The 18,211-nt window shown below is 38.3% G+C and overlaps 1 protein-coding gene across 2 annotated transcripts in view; it reads right to left on the bottom strand.

The window, feature by feature from the left end:
- The window catches only part of LOC105466726 (kelch like family member 2), a 113,661-nt gene that overhangs the window by 86,174 nt on the left and 9,276 nt on the right, over positions 1–18,211 (bottom strand). Inside the window, exons 2-3 of one of the 2 annotated variants that reach the window (XM_071092857.1) lie at positions 14,695–14,820; positions 5,698–5,804 (exon numbers count right to left, since the gene is read on the bottom strand). In XM_071092857.1, coding sequence (XP_070948958.1) covers positions 5,698–5,804; positions 14,695–14,820 — 233 coding nt within the window. Of the gene's footprint in view, positions 1–5,697; positions 5,805–14,694; positions 14,821–18,211 lie in introns of those variants that run through there. The other variant, XM_011715836.2, reaches the window with a different exon arrangement.

An 18,211-nucleotide genomic window follows, 5' to 3' on the forward strand; every position in this document is an offset into this window, starting at 1 on the left:
TGGCCTCCCAAAGTACTGGGATTATAGGCATGAGCCACTGCACCCAGTCTCATATCTACTTTTATTGAGAAAAAAAAGGAAGTCCTCCAAATCATGAAAGTGTTAAGAACACATATATAGCTAAAAACATTTCCATCTCGCATGCCTGTAGTCCCAGCTACTCAGGAGGCTGAGGCAGGAGAATCGCTTGAACCCAGGAGACGGAGGTTGCAGAGAGCTGAGATCATGTCACTACACTCCAGCCTGGTGACAGAGCGAGACTCCATCTCCAAAAAAAAAAAAAAAAATTCCATCTCAAGGACCTTTAATCAGGACTCCTGAAGCCCAACATAAACTGGTAACTTCACTTATCCACTGTAAAATGAATTTATCCAATGAATACATGAAAAGTGAATAGGTTTAAAAAGATAAACGCTAAAATTCATTTCATTTTTAAAATTCTATGATTCTAATTTCAGTTATTTAGCACACAAAACATCTGGGGAAAAAAAAAACACATAAAAGTGTGACGCAGAAACTCTGTGCTGAAACCCTAAGAAATAAATAACAAATTTATAGCTATGTTTAATAAATAAATTTTATTCCATTACTTTGCAAGTTCCACTTGTCATCTACTCTAATCACTACCACCTTTTTCTTCTTGGGTTACAAAGCAATTACTGACACACAGGAATTTTCAGTTTGGCAAGCTGACCCAGGTGCCCCACCAGCCACTCTCTATGATGGTCAAAGCAGGTAACTCTCCAGTTCTACAGCAATTCTAAGGCCAACATGTTAACTGCATTGCCCTTCCAGTTTTGATCTGGTTTGGGTAACTTCTGCGAAAGGTTCCTTAGCTCCTAAAAGAGAGTGTCCTCCTTCCTTGAGTCCACTCAAGGAAGTGGTTGTTGGGTCCACTGTTGTAGGCATCTTTCATTTAAGTGGGGAACAAACCTTAGGATGTTTTTATTGAGGACAGAAGGGTAGAGAGACAGAAGGAAGAAGATTCTTGATAAAATTTTCAAGCTCATGTCTGGTGCCCAGCCTGCTTTCTTATTATTTAAACCAGTTTGAATGGAGCTTGCTGTTACAGGCAGCCTAAACATTCCAACTTAAGTTCTTTGTGCAACATTCTATTTAATTTTTTTCAGAGCCATCATCAATACCAGAAATTATATTTCGTGTGTTTACTTACTGTCTAACCTTTCTTCTTCTTCCTAACTAGAATCACGAGAACAGGAACTTATCTGTTTTATTCATCACTCTAGTCCCCAAAGCCTAGGACAATGCCTAGCAGAGAAGATGCTCAATAAATACTCCTTGATGAATGAAAGTATGAATCTTAGACAAACATAACCATGTACACAGCTTTTTAAAATCTGACTTCTTAGTAACTCAAACAATAATCTGTCTTTTCCTATTCTAATTTATTTTACTGAATCATGTTCAATATGACAAAAGAAATCAAAAAGCACACCAAAAAAAAGGCTAAAAATAAAAATTTAGTATTCAGTACTTCTCACCAGATTTCAGAAATGTTAGCCTGTGGCACAAATAAATCTCAAAGTATGTGTTAAGCAAACAGCTTTCCAAATGCCACATTTGTAACCAAGAAGTAATCTAAAAACACAAGAACCCAATTTGGTACGTTCTTTCTTAAGTAATAGTTAAACAACTTGGCCTTGCTCTAAATAGGCCCATACTTCACAAAGTAAAACCCTGTGACTACATCACAGAATTACTTTTCACTTCCCTTCTCTACTCAAACACTTGGAACTATGATGAGTAACAGAATTATTTCTTAGGTGATATAACTTAAATGAATACTTCACCTACAGTTTATGAGATTAAAAGTAAGAGCCAACGAAGAACATCTGCATATTCCCCATTTCCTAACAGGTTAGTCACACGAAAACAGAAGAGTAGGGAAACTCCCTGTCCCTGAGCAAGAGAATGTAAATGTACCTGATGTTTGGTGGAATGAAAGCATCCAATGGTCTACTTGTTTACCTCACCATAATTTAAAAAACAAAACAAAACAAAACTTACCAGGGCTTCAGACCATGAAAAACAAATAAAGAAATAAAGTACTCATACTCTGGCAAATACTTAAATGAGTCTATATACACTAAATTACCTAGACCCAATCCCCGTGTCTTCTTTTTTTTTTTTTTTCTTTTTCTTTTTTGAGACAGGGTCACATTCTCACTCTGTTGCCCAGGTGGAGGGCAATGGCATGATCTCAGCTCAGTGCAACCTCTGCTTCCTAGGCTCAAGCGATCCTCCTGCCTCAGCCTCCCCAGTAGCTGGGACTGACTATACAGGCACGTGTGACCATGCTCAGTAAATTTTTTAAAAAATATTTTTAGAGATGAGGTCTCCCTATTTCTACCAGGCTGGTTTAGAACTCATGGGCTCAAGCAATTCTGCCACCTTGGCCTCCCACAGTGCTGGGATTACAGGTATGAGCCACTGCGCCCTGCTTTTATCTTTTTTATCTAATCTCTGCCAACTTGTTGGCTAAACAGTAGATTCAAAAGTAGAAAAAAAAAAACAATACAAAGATAGCCAGAAAGTCAAAGGGCATCTACTGCTGAAAAATCATAAAAGTTTAGCTTAAATAATAAGCACATAGAAAGATGCTCGACATCATTGGTCATTAGAAAAATAGAAATTAAAACTATAATACTATGCTACTTCAACACCCGCTAGAAGGGCTATAATTTTTTAAAAAGCAAGAGCAAGTGCTGGCAAGGATGTGGAGAAATAGGAAGTTTCAAACATTGCTAGTAGGAACGTAAAACAGTGTGGTAACTTTGGAAAAACAGCTTAGCAGAATTTTTTAAGTATAAATGTACCATGTGACCTGGCAATTACACTCCTAAATATCTACTCCCAAGAGAAATAAAAATACATGTCCACACAAAGAACTGCGCGTGAATGTTCATAGCAATATTATTCATAATAGCCAAAAATTGAAACAACACAAAAACATCCATCGACTGGTAAATTGAAAGTCAAAAGTGGTCTATCCACATGGAATGCTATTTAGCAATAAGAACAGCTTCCTTTGCAACATCTATGACATGGATGAACCTCATAAACATTATGTGGGAACAAAAATGTTCTAAAATTGATTTATGGTGATGGCAGTACAACTCAGTAAATTTACTAAAAATCAGTGAGTTGTGCATTTAATACAGGTAATTTTTTTTTTCTCACTCTGTCACCCAGTTCAGCGTGCAATGACACCACCTTGGCTCACTGCAACCTCTGCCTCCCAGGCTCAAGTGATCATTCCACGTCAGCCTCCTGAGTAGCTGGGACTATAGGCTAGTGCCACCACACTAAGCTAAATTTCTGTATTTTGATAGAGATGGGTTTTCGCCGTGTTGCCCAGGGTGGTCTTGAACTCCTCAAGCAATCCACCTGCCTCAGCCTCCTAAAGTGCTGGGATTACAGGTGTGAGCCACTGCGTCCAGCCCTGAAATGGGTAAATGTTATGATATATAAAATATGCCTCAATAAACTAGTAAAAAAAAAAAAAAAAACACATTAGGTACTCAATTCACACTTTGCATATGTGCCAGAAATTAACACAGTATTCCTATTTTCAACTACTTTAGCGCATAGCAATCTAAAATTTGACTACGCACAAAAGGTATATTCTCAGACAGAAACCAGTTGAATTGCAAAAGCACCTACCTACTAGTTAGTTGCGATACACTATAAATACTTAGAGAATCAGAATGTCTTCAATGCCTCATTCCCTTCCTTAGGCAAAGTTCACATATTCATAAATCACATGTCAGCTAAATCATGAAGTAAACACAGAAGAGGGAAACCGAAATGCAGTTTAGATTATAAAGCAAACAGAAAAGAGAGCTAAAGACATAATAAGATCTCCTATCTCTACCTAGCATCCATATCACTGGATGTCTAAGGCTCAAGGAATTTGGAGACACTAAGTCTCCAAAGCCTTTTGAGGGGAAAGAAAACTAACCTTGGTCTTACAGGTATAAGTTAATCACTCTATTTTTGTCACTCTGTGGATAATAAAATATTTATCAAAAAAAAAAGAGTCTAACTTAAAGCTTTCCAATCTTGTACAGAATATAAAGAAATTTACAAAGTTAGAATAAAAAAGAATGGTGATGATGACCATAATAATTAGTGTCAAAATTAACTGATCATTTTCTATGTGTCAAGTGCTAAGAAATTCACACATATGACCTCATTTAATCTTCACAAAAACTCTAGGATGTGGGTAATATTATTATTCCCATTTTCCAGATGGGGAAACTGAAGCACAGATTGTAGTTCCAACAAGTAAGTGGCAACAGCAGTGTCATCTGAAGGAAGGCCACCAAGGGGGGGACAGCACTTTACAAGGGAATTCCTGAAGTAGCCCAACACATTCCAGATTGAATCCTTCTCTTACAAGCCTTAGAGACCCTCTCTCTCTAGAAGTGTCCAGCAGTAATAAATAAGATGTAAATCAAGAGACTAAAGTGAACCCCAAGACATAAAAATCTGACTAGTCTCGCTTCATAGGTATTGACTTTTCAGATCAATCTCAGCTGAAAGGCAACCCTCCCAAACTACATCCTCAACTTGGCTCAGAGCCCACCTGCTATCCTTCTTCATTCCTGATTATTTAACTCTGTTCTGGAACAGCAAGATCATAAAAGGCTGAAAACTGAGTGGGGCTCTGGTCTCCTCACTACTCCCAAGACACCCAGAAAAGTTTTCACTCAGTCCATCTTCTCCATCTGACCTTCTACATTCATCTTCATCTGTGTAAACCCCTCAATCCATCAAGTCTGGGGAAATCCTTCTCTCAGTGCTGCCCACCACAGCCCTCAATGTCTGATCACTGCTGTGGGCACTCAGATCTTCCATACACTATTACCTATTAAAGAGCGCACATCCACCTCCCTGGCAACACAGGAAGCTTTTGGGGCAGGAAGCATGTTCACATTGTTTTTGTATGCCTTGAGATATCTAGTAAAACAGTAGCACCAAAAATACTTAATAGTTTCTAAAGTAAGAAGAGCTTTGTATTTTTGCTTTTTGGTATAACTACATTTCTATTTGTATTTTCTATTTGGCATACCAATACCCTAAGATTACAAACTCATTGATGTAACAGATAAAAACTTCATTTCTTTGTACAGTATATTTTAAAAAAGAATGAGAGTAAAGGATTCAAGTGTGACAGACATAAATTACTTCTTTTCCAGAAGTACTAAAATCATTCTATACATTTTCACAGTTGCCAAAGTAAAATCTAAGCTTGTAGATAAACCGCTTTATTTTCTTGTATTTCCAAATGAAGGATATTAAATAAACATCTTTTTGTTCAATGTAACACTAGATGAAACAAATATAAAAATCATTTTAAAAAAAGTAAAAGTGTTTTTCTTTTGTCAAAATAATAAAGTGCCAAAAAGCTATTATAAATGGCAGGAACTAATATACATAACTTACGGGGGAAAGTTGAGCATAAAATTGTGAGTGTACGTATATATAGGCTTACTGACCCCCAACAATGAAAAACAAAGACGAGGAGGAATTTGGAACAAAGCAAGAACATTTTCTTCCATTGTAATTCTTCATTTCATGAAAGTAAAATGTTAATAACAAAAGAAAATGTGGTAAGAAAAGCTCAGATCTGAATACATTTTTTAAAATGCCCATAACTAAAATATTTCATACCTGTAAACATGGCATGAAAATAAGGACTACAGGCGGCCAGCACCACTCTATGAGCAGAGATTTCCATGTCTTCTGCCACAATTGTGACATCGCACAGCAAATTTTGACTGTGTAAAAAGCAGAGAGAAAAAAATGTAAATGATATCAACAATGAATGTACTGAACATCCTATGCAAAAATATTACAGTAAAGCCCACTTTCATCAAGTGGAGACTCATGTAAAAGACAGCCATCCTTTGGGACATGATCCCTAAACATGAAGTACATAGAAAACAGCTGGGATAAATGCCCAACATGCCTTGGATCCTCATTAAGAATCTTGCCTTTGAAAAACACAGAAATCTTCCCAAACTTGATTACTGATTTTTCAACCTAAAGGCAATTACTGGCAGCAAACCTATCAATGGACTGCAAAAGAAGAGGTTGTCTGACTAAGAAGTAGCAGTAGAAGTGGCAGGTGTAGTCTGACATGAAGATGAAGAAAAAACACATGCCGAAAACTAAATTGGGGCAAATACCCACCCCCTCCCAACAACAACAACAACAAAAATCTTAAAAGACCCTAGTTCATCAAGCAATGGTAAAATTATATTCAATTACACCTGCTGCTTAAAAGTCTTTGCGCATTTGAAGCTTAACTTAATCACAACATTTTACCAGCGCAAAATATCTCATCCCTCAAGGCCAGAAAATATTACATCTAAAGTCAAAAAGCACTTTGGCCAGGTGCAGTGGCTCATGCCTGTAATCCCAACACTTTGGGAGGCCAAGGTAGGTGGATCACTTGAAGCCAGAAGTTTGAGACCAGCCTGGCCAACATGGTGAAACCCAGGCTCTATTAAAAATACAAATATTAGCCAGGGATGGTAGACCACACCTGTGATCCCAGCTATTGAGGAGGCTGAGACACGAGAATCGCTTGAACCTGGGAGGCGGAGGTTGCATTCAGCCAAGATCGCACCACCGCACTCCTAGGTGACAGAGACTCTGTTTCAAAAAAAAAGCATTTTGTTACCTCAAAACAAACCATTATTCAGCATCCATAATTATTATATCTCTAATTTTAAAACATCCATTGCAATTCACTCAAAAACACGTGGTAAGCATTTTTGACATGCATATGTGGTGACAGATCGTACTCTCCAGGTAATTCATAATGTCACAGAATATTTTTAATAGAAAACGCTGCTGATGCTTATTCTAGAACAAGCAAGAAGGCTCTGAAGCCTAAAACCTGCCCTGCTAGCAGTCATACTATGAATGACTGAAATGGGTGTGGTGAAAGCAAATGTCCCTTCCACACCTCACATACCCAAGCACTGAATTTATGTCTATGTCCACAGCGCACGCAAGTCACACTTGGCACCCTCCTCTACTCTTCTATTTCCTAAAAGGGTGGCCTGCCTCCTTCTGTAATTTTCTAGTAGCTTACAAGCAACATTTGCCATGAGTTTGACCAAGTCCTTGAAGTTTTCCACCTGCCCATACTGCTTACAAACTTGTTCCCATAAAGTTCATGCCAAAACTTTTGGAGAGCCTACTGGTAACTACTCTCCTTCCAGTTTAGGAGAAATGGGAGAAAAAGAGCACCCCAGCATCAGTGATGACTGCATCCCAGGGCCTCATTGCTGAGGAGACTGCTATGCCATTTAGATTATAGTCTGGCTCGTGTGTTACAGTTTAATGGCTCACGATGCTGTATGAGACATACGGCAGGTCCCATACTGGAGTCATAAAAGGTGGCACAGTATCACTAATTTATAACTCCTCCAGATCATTTTAGAGAACTGACGAAGTGTACCACCTGCTCTGAGAATATAAAAGCATTCTGCAATTCTATGAATTCTATGGGTTCACATATAACTAGGGTGGGAAAAGTCAGTGGTGTCAGTGGCGTTTTCACGAAGGAACTATGCAAGAGTTTTACCTGCATGTATTATTTCATTTAGTGCCCACCACAATGTTATAAGGTATTATTTTTATCCCCAAATTTATAGTTGGGGAAACCAAGGTTAAAGTCCTCCAACTAGTGGCAGTGCCAGGATTCAAAACCACAGGCTGACTCCAGAGCCTCTTGACCACTACACAAAACCTAAAGCTATACGGTTTTAAGATCTGTTAAAGTTTGAATAAAACAAGAAGGAGAAACAATAAATTATAAATAATAATTTACTTTTTGACATACTATATACTAGAAATTATTTTTAAGTTCTATATATAGCTAATAAAAGCTCCAATTTTAGTGTTAGCACTACCTCTACAGAATATTTTTAAAAATCAAAGTTTGCTCATTCATTCAACAAAGTACTGCAAGACCATCTCTGCCCTTAAGAAGACCAGCAGAAAAAACTGGCAACGCAAAAATTATAGGAGAAAGTGGAAAGCACCGTAATAAAGATGTTATGGAAAGGTGGGTGGGGGTGCATTTAAATCAGACTGGGGGTCAGACAGGGCTTGCTGCAGCTATTGGCCTTAAGCTGAGTTCTAAAAACAAGTAAGAGTCAGCTGGATCAAGAATGAGCACAAGAATCCCAAAGAGAACACGACGTACTACTGCATGGAGACCTAAAGCAGCAAAGCAGAATGTGGAACTGTGGGTCAAAAAGAGTGGGGAGAGAGAAGCGTGGCAGCGAAAAAACTCTGGTGGGAGGTAAGCAGGGTCAGCAGAGCATGCATGATCTCTCTAGAACAAAGCAATCCAGGTTTCTCTTTTGTGACCTGGGGATTTGAACACAAGATGAGTCAAGTGCGTAAGTGCATCTTTATGCCTATTTTCCTTCTGTCAGTAATCCCTCCTAGTGCTTTAGTTTCAAGATGGAACACAAGTGGAATTACACTTGAACACCTCAAAAATCACATAACTAATTACATTTGGCTTCAATTACAATTATTCATTGATCCAAACCTTCTAACATAATACCTGCTGGCTGTCACCTACATTACTGACTTGGCCTTACTGACTTATTAGTTGGTGTAAGTTAACTAATAAGGTTAAAACACTGCTAAAATATTATGCAGCCACATCCTGGGTTAGGTCCCAGAGCTACTTTACAAATTAAGGACATGCTTAGTTTTAGTATTCAATTTTTTATCTGTCTTCAGTAATAACATATTTTAAAACAGCATTAGAGATGAGAGAGCTAACAAACTCTGACTAGTTTGTGTCACTGAGTATACAATGAGTGTATATCAGTGTGTGTACATTGAGTCTGGCCCTTACCTCTTTCCAAATTTGCATGCTTACAAGAAGCTGAATGACTTTTCAGTGAGAGAGCTACGAATGAAAAGTCTGGCACTAAAAATAAGAAAAACTTCTTTTAGCAGCCCATATGCAAAGTCTTCCATAGTGAATTTCTAAGTTTATGTTCCTCTTACTGAAAATCTAATGAGGGAATAAACTGTAGGAAAAGAAGGCCTTCAAAATAATGGAATAAATAAAGTTGTTATTTAGCAAAATTTGCATTTATTCATTCATTCATCAAGGACTGTGTGAGCTTACCAAAATAAACAAGATTAACAGCCATGACAGTATGAAGTTTACAGTCAGGTGAGGGAGACAGAGAAGGAAATAAGTGATTATAAAATGAACCCATGACTATTAAGATGGGACAGGTGTGGGATATTTGGAAACACACAGGAGAGGCTAGGCCCAACCTTACGGGAAAGCTTCAGAATGAAGTGGCTTCTAAGCTCAAATCTAAAGTGAAAAGAAAGGAGTTAGATAGGCTTAATGTAAAACTCAAATAGCACAGAATAAAGAAAGGCACTCCATCTCCTAAATAAAATTATATCATGAAAATTGGTCCTTCTCAGGAAAAAAAAAAAAAACCTGCTTTGAAAAGGCATGAAACATGCCCGAGCATACTAAGGAATCCTTGGGGTTTCTGATATAAAATGAATGAATTCCTAAGACTGAGAAAAATCTGTCACTGCTTTTAAAATGCACAGTGTCTATCTTCGTAAAAGTAAAATACGCCTCACAACAGGGTGAATGTAGTCAATAATAATTTAATGATACATTTAAAAATAACTAAAAGAGTATAACTGGATTGTTTATAACACCAATGATAAATGCTTGAGGTCATGGACACCCCATTTGTACCCACAATTGTACTCAAATGTGATTATTATACATTGTATATCTGTACCAAAATATCTTAGGTATTCCTGAAGAAAAAGGGAGGCTCACTTAAGTTCACTGTTTAATTCACTTGCCATCTAAGTAACAAAGTATGAATTCATACAAGAGCCACAATAACAATTTCGCCAAAACTCAACAGCCACAAATCAAATTTTTTATGGATGCACAACAGATAATCTAATCCTAGTTAGTAATATAGGTCCCATGATGCCTAAAATCCTGGAGGAAAAACACAATAACCACTCCTTTAAGAAGGCACATCAGGCTATTTTGCTTAAATATCTTCTGGAATGTTAAGAACTGCTGTTATGAATGAACAACTCAATATTTATGGGTTATGCAGGATATAAAGGTGAACATTTGAATTGCTTCATATGATTCATCCTTACCGAACACTTTCAACTCCTAAATATTAAGGATCAAACTTATATTCTTTGTAAAGAAAGCTAATAGGTTGTGCCCCCATCACTAATACTCATTGAAATTGTTAAAGCTCAAGTACAGTCTTATCCTATAGCCTAAAAAACAGTAGTTTTTCTTTTTCTTTTTCTTTTTTTAATTGTAAAGACAAAATGCCACCAAAGACAGTTGCTCTTTGGTCATCTCCAAAAGCTAGCCATCTAATTTTGTCAATAAAACTTATCTGGGCCAGCCTGGCCAACATGGCAAAATTCTGTCTCTACTAAAAATAAAAAAAATTAGCTGGGTGTGGTGGCACACACCTGTAATCCCAGCTACTCAGGAGGCTGAGGTGGGACAATCACTTGAACCCAGGAGTCAGAGGTTGCAGTGAGCTGAGATCGCGCCACTGCATTCCATCCTGGGTGGCAAAGTGAGATTGTCTTGAAAAAAAGAAAAAGAAAAAAACTTACCTGGGGTACAGTCTGCTTCTCTGTCCCCTCTAGAGACCTAATACAGTGTGTTGCACATTATAAGCACTCTGTGAAGATCTATTGGGTTTTGAAAACATTGGTGTTTTGAAAAATTTCCCCCATCCACACTTGGGAAACTTAGAGTTAAGAGCTGAATTTCCCACCAGAGATGCACTGCTGACCTAAAAGCCATCCTTTCACAACTCCAACATCATTAATCTTAGCACAACACTCCGTTTCTCAGAAGCCTTCAATGAATCCCACTGCCCAGAGGATTAAGTCCAAATTCATCATACTAGTTAAGCCTGCCACAATTCTGCCCTTCTCTTGCTTCCTAACCTTTTCTGCACAGACTCCCCAGGATGAACCCTTGATTCACTTTATCCAACAGATGATGTTTATTCCCTCCCTGGCTTGTGCAATTAATTATACCAGGAAAGACCTTCCCACTGCATCCCCTCAGTGAATCCTGCTGCACTCCCAACAAGGCCCAACTGAAGCCCACCTCTGTGGGCTATGTGAATTTTCCTCGTAAGAATCCTTCTGGGCACCCACGATTTGCACACTTTTTCACTGCCTCATCCTCCTCTGTCCAGCAGCTCTCTAGACACTCAAAGGGCATGGGCTAAGTCTGATACTGTTTTTGGATCCCACATAGCATTTCAGGCATATTTGCTGATTAGGTGCTCACCAATACTCGTTGAATACACTGTTTACATGTGACTGCAGGGTTTTTAAACCAAATAATTTCAAGATATTCAAGCTCTTACTAGGCTGGGATATAAAGCTAGGTCTCTGAGCCTCCTGTCTAAAAACAATTAGTTTAAGAAAACAATAAAATGTCACATACTTTTTCTATCAAACAATTTTAATTCTGTAACTTAAACCTTACAGAACTCCTGTCTTCCTACCCCCATTCCCACAACCACACTTTACATCAGCCATAATTGAAAGTGACTTTTACTCCTAAAATTTTGCTTCCATCAGCCGAAGGTTCACATTAACATTCTTCGGCATACAGCCGTTGCTCTACCACTTTGAGGTTAGAGCCCAAGGGCAGAGTGGTGAGAACAAGGAAGTTCTCCCTTCCCAGAAGTCAGGAAACCACTCTCAGCTACCCTTTCCGGGCAACAGGAAGTTGACACAAGGACAGGAAATAATTAATGATTTTCAGCTGTACAAGGAATAGGCCTCTTCAGAGATTTTTTTTTAAAGAATTACTCAAAATGGCTATAAGATTTAAGAATGGAAGGGAATGACATTTTTAAAAAGGTCTGATGAACCCCAACAACAGTCCATTTTTAAAAATACTGTTGGTTGGCGCTTTCATTGAAACAATCCAGGTTATAGACCTGGCAGCCAACACTCTAGCTATTCAAAGGTCATTCTTTGTTCTGAAAATCAGCATTGACTACCAGCCCAGTGACATACTAGCTGCTGAAAGGGTGCCACATGAAGAACAAGAAGGTACTATCTGACAGTTATATGGTTTACATCCAAAAAGGGGCAAACAGATGAAGGAAGACTGGAGCTTATAAATAATCCTAGGGCCAGGCAAGGATACCACAGGGCTTGCAGGTAAGCAGGAAAAACATCTCTAAGCTGAGAATGTCAGAGCAGCACGGAACCTTAGACACCATCCTGTCCATTCCTCTCATTTTATAGTCAGGCTCAAACAAGTAAAACAATTGGCTCGAGGCCAGAGTCTGTCCCAAAACTCGGGTCATTGACCCCAAGGGAAGGAGCACTTGGTGTTACCTTCCCCGCAGTTTAGTGAGTCATGCCCAGGTCAACAGAGACCCACTCACATTAACACCAGCAGAACACCAAGGCTACCCGCGCCCCACCCATAGGAGTGGGGAAAAAGAACATTTGAATAGTCTATTAAAAGTCAATCTTTTTAGACTTCTCAAAGAGAAAAAACAGCCATTAAAGATCCCAGTCTTAAAACAACCAGACTATTTTTCTTGCTTTTCTTACAGTTCCACTTAGTAACCAATGCATTTTACATTCTAATAACTACTGTCAAAACAGGATTAAAAACCCGAAACAGCACCCTCAGACTTGCTGGATTATCCCAGCTATATATTCTCCCAAAGAATAAGTGAAAACCCACATTTTGAAAATGTCAAAGCAGTACTAGGAAACAAATCAAATGATCCAATATTCAGTTTAACTTTCTCTTATCTCTCTCAAATCCATTCTCCACCCAGCAGCCAGTGTGTTCAAAATATAAATCTCATCAGGTCACATTCCTGCTTAACACTCTCTACGGGCTTCCTCTCAAGGCAACTCTTGATTAAGACCAAAATTTCAGGACCTCAGTCCAATGGCCCCTCCTACCAACTCAGCTGCCTCTCCTGTGTGATTCCGCCACCATGTGCACTGCAGCAACACTATCAGTTCCTCCAATGAGGTCGGCTCCTTCCTACTCTAAGATGTGGCACAGCATTCCCCATGCCTGGAACACTGTTCTCTCTCTCCTCACTCCCATCCTGACTTTATCTCCTTATCTTCTTTTCCTTCTAGATATCAGCATAATTATTCCTGTCGTCTCAAGAAAGCCTGTCCTGACCACTGTTATCCACCTTTCTGGCACCAGCAGCCCTCCTTTGCAGCACATACTGTCATTACAGTAAATTATTTTTGTGATTTCTTTGATGAATGCCTGCTTCGTGCAGTCACCTATGGGCCCACGAGGGTGGCAACCATATTTGTTCTTGCTCACCATTGTACCTACAGTACCTAGCAGATAAATATTTATTGAATCACTAATTGAAGAAGAAACAAACAAATGATGGGCCTAAAAGGGAGAGTTTTTAGGAGGCATAGAAAGATTAAGGGAAGATTTAATCCCTTCTTAGGCTTTCAGCATTTCAGATAGATATATGCAGAATACTTTCACAAAGGGAATGGTGGGAAAAAGCAGATCTTTCATAAAGTGCTAATAAAACCCAAGACTCTTAACACATACATTAGCCTTTTAATTAAAAAAAAAAAAAGTTACTCATTTTTCAATCAACTTTTAATACTACTTAAAAGTTGCAGTGATCCTTAGTACACTTGAGATCCTTAGTACCTCAGCAACAGGCAGATCACTGTCCCCTAAAACTACCACCACTCCCACAAAAAAAATGGTTACATTTTTCTCTGTCTAAAAGTTTATTTCCATATTCTTTGCCACGGTAAGGTAGAAGCCCTAGACCAGGCCGGGCGCGGTGGCTCACGCCTGTAATCCCAGCTCTCAGGGAGGCAGAGGCGGGAGGACAGCTTGAGCCCAGGAGTTCGAGACCTGCCTGGGTAATATAGCGAGACCCCATTCTCCACAAAAAAAAAAAGACAAAAAAAAAGAAGCCCTAGACCAGCACTGTCCAATATAAATATAATGCAAGTCACAATCTTATAGTAATCACATTAAAAAGGTAAACAGAAACAAGATAAATTAATTTCAATAATATACTCTCTTATTTTTAACGTTTAAAAAAGAAAATAGGGGCAGGGTCTCACTATGTTGACCAGGCTGGTCTCAAACTCCTGGCCTCAAGTGATCCTCCTGCCTCGGCCTCTCAAAGTGCCGGGATTATAGGCATGAGTCATCATACCTGGCCTACTATATTCTTTTTAACTCAAAATATCTAGTATATTATCATTTCTACATGGAATATATTTAAAAGTATTAATAAAATATTTGCATTTCTTTTTTTTTTTTGCATTTAGAAATCCCCCGTGTATTTTTCACCTCCAAACAATTGCATCAGACTAGCAGGATGGTTAAGCGGTTACCACACAATAGAGAAGCCCCACACCATCCACACTTCCGATAAATTATTTGCTCTCTTCCTTTAAAAAAACTTGCAGAAAAAGCTTTTAATGTTCCATGTACCAGACAAAGCAACAATAGAAGGTTGATTATATACTCACTACAAACAACTGAAAAATAAAGGGACGAAACCAATGGTTGCATGTACATTAGTATAATGATACCTTCTTAATTCGTTCATGACTTTGAAAGCTTTCTTCATATGCCAAGGATTCACTGTCACTGGGCAGTGTTTTTCGGTATTATCATCTTTTGAATCGAGAGGTTTCTGATGACCCTGCTTTGTGCATCTGTACATAAAAGAAAAGAACAAAAACAGAAAAAGGTCTTATTAAAGATCATTTAGTTCAGCTTATCAAACTACAAGAGATACAATGAATGTCTCTTTCCCTACTTATTTAGAGGAAGTCTCATGGACAGAATATCCCAATGTAAGGTTAAGACAATCGAGAACAGTTTCTGATAGACATTATGGTTTCAGTTAAAAAGTGGGTAATTATTTCCCTGGTGTCAAAGTTCTGTCAAAGATCAACACAGAATATTCAGTAAAAGTGGCTTAGCAGATATCTCCAAATAAAACTGTTGAGAAATGATCTTCTCCATTGGAAATTAACTTGCTTTTACAAACTTCTACAGTTTGTAAAAAAAAAACTTCTATGTTATTAACAAACCAAGACAGAGCAGGATCATATTTTACACAAACTTCAGAAACTTAGAATCTGATTTAAATTTTGCTCTCTACCTGCCAGGATATATTTACCCCATATATTTTGGACCTATACTAACAAGAGATTAATCAAGATTAATCATGTTAGCTAATAGTTATTGAGTATTTACCATATGGCAGCCACTGTGCTGAGTAGTTTACTTTCATTATTTAGTTAATCCTCACAACAACTCTCTGAGCAAATTACTATTATTATCCCCATTTAACAGATGAAGAGAATAGTTTGAGTAACATGGTAAATGGTAGGGCTGGGTAAAAGTATGGCCAGTCTGATTCTCCATCTTATTCTTTTCACTAATATTTCAATACCATTTCCTACCCTGAACAGTGAATATTTAAATTTACATTTTTTAAGCACACAAGGCTATACTAGCATTGCTACATGAATTATTCTTTCAAGACTTAGGACCCAAAAATTAACCCAAAAAATCAGGGTCCAATGAGGAAGGGGGCAGAGAATTAACTGCAAATTAATGAACACAAGAGAACTTTTTGAAGTGATGGTTATAAAACTTTATAAATTTATTAAAAATCATTAGATTGCACAATTATAATGGGTGGATTTATGGTATGTAAATTATACCTCAATAAAGCTATTACATAAAAAATCAGGGCACCAATTTTTTAATCAGGCTTAAAAATGAAGTCTAAAAATATCATACTTGTATATATATCAAGGAACAAGCAAACATCATTATTAATTGCTGCACTTCTCTTCCTTTCCTGACCCATTTCTAAAAGGATGATTCATTTTTAAACATTATCGTTCATTAATTCATTCAGCAATTTTTTTTTAGTGCCAACCATGTACCAATCACTATTCTTAAGGCACTTGGAATACATCAGTGAATAAAACAAAGATCCCTGTCCTCATAGAGCTTGGAGTCTGGTGGGGGGAAGCGGAAGACAACACAAGTCAGGGAAGCAACTGGCATGTTAGCAAATGGTGTTAAGGAAATAGAAAAAGCAGGGCAGGGTGAAGAGAGTGAGAAATGTGGGGATGGTGGAGGAGTGTAATCTGCAGTAAACAGGGTGCTCAGGGAAGGCCTAGTTGAGAACTGAGATTTGAACAAAAGACTAGGGGGGTGGAAACGTCCAGATGGAAGTAGTAACTACAGCAAAAGCCAGTATGTACCTGGTATGTTCCAGGAACTGTGACCCATGCAGCTTGAGCAAAAGGCTGGGGCTGAGCAGGAGAGGGGAGTGCAGAAAGGGCCTTTTAGGATACCCTAAGGCCTTTCCCTTTGAGTGAAATGAGGAGACACTGCAAAAGAGTGACACAATCCGACTTATGTTTTCCAAAGACCACTTTGGCTGCTGGTTGAGAACAGTTAACAAAGGTTAAAGATTAAAAGGGGGCAACTATTTAGCAGGATATTACAGTAATTCAGTAAGAGATGACAGTGGCTTAGGGAGGATAGTAGCAGTGGAAGTGATGAAAACTGGCTGAGTTCTGGATATTCTGAAGATACAACCAACAAGATCTGTTTAAACAACCCTATGACATGTCGAAGAAAGTCAGAATGACTCCAGGTCTTTTGGCCTGAACAAGAGAAAGGACTGAGTTTCTGTTCATTAAGTTGGGAAAGGCTGCAGGTAGAAACTGTTTGAGATAAGAAGATCAAGAGCTGTTTTTATACAAACTGGTTTTAAAATATCAGACATCCAAGTGAAGGCATCAAATCATCAGATAAATATTAGAGTCTAGAGTTGGAGAAAAAAGTTTAGTTGGAGGCAGAAATGTGGGAATCACTGGTTACATGGATGGTACATTAAGCCATGAAACAAGTACTCAACATTAAGATAATCTCTAAAATTAACCAAACCCCAGGCTCCAGGATCAGCACTAATTGAAGCACCTGCCTCTCTGAGGGCTTGCCTACTACAGGTGCCCGTCAGTTCTACTTCCTCACCACTTGACACTTTTTAAGAGGCCTAACAAATGAATTAACGCAAGGCTCTACCTCCACAGGGAAAGCCCACAGCTGAAGTGGGAGAATAAGGAGGTTCCGCTCTACTCCCTACGGCCTCTTAAAGGTGTGTGTGTAGGGAATTAGTTACACCCAGTCTAAGAAAGGAAAAGCACTGGTAAGTCTAGAACCCAAAAAGATGGCAGAACATTCACGTCTGGAGGGAGAGGACTGGGGAAACACTTTATAGTATAACACAGATATTCTCATTCTACCTATAAAGGAAATTATAGGAAACCAGGGAAAGGGGAAACTGCATAGATATATGCAACCCATGTAAACTTTCTAACCATGTAACACTGAATGTCCATATACGATAGCAAGGCAATATTCACTCTATATCTACTTCTAGTTTAATAATTTAGCAGGTGCAACAAAGGGAGTAATGTTATACTGAGAATTAGCAAAACTATCATAAAAGAATTTTCAGTGTTTGAAAGCAGAAGCAAAAGCAACTCTGCTCCAGAAAGAATGTCATTATTTAAGAGTCACGAGTGTTTATACGTGCTTAACAACTTAGGAATTAAAATTCCCTGCATTGGAGAATTCACTTTAAGACAGCTGCCATACAACAATCAATGCCCATATTGGTGCTCTCTTAAACCTATTTTCAGCTCCTCCTTTTTCTGATGTACTATACAAACTCTGCAAAAAAGACTTTATTCAAAGGCTTAAAGGAATAAGTAAGAGAAAACACTGAATTCTGTTAAGTGTTCTCTGTACGGAGAGTCACTTACAAATACATCACCCCTTTCTGCAAACGTCCATTTTCAAAACTAATGCCCTTTCCATAAATTTCCATTCCCTGTGTGGCTTTATGTTAGATGGCTTCTCATTCAGAAGCAGAACAGAAAATGAAGCATAATGTCTAAAACTACAGACGTGAGAAATATATATATACTAGGAACAACCACTTAAGTGAGAGGGAAAGGTTTACCCTTTAGGTTGTACCACATTAAATCAAGAATTACACCTTTGCCCTGC

Source organism: Macaca nemestrina, chromosome 3 (assembly GCF_043159975.1).
Source record: "Macaca nemestrina isolate mMacNem1 chromosome 3, mMacNem.hap1, whole genome shotgun sequence".
In the NCBI taxonomy this organism is placed as follows: Eukaryota; Metazoa; Chordata; class Mammalia; order Primates; family Cercopithecidae; genus Macaca; species Macaca nemestrina.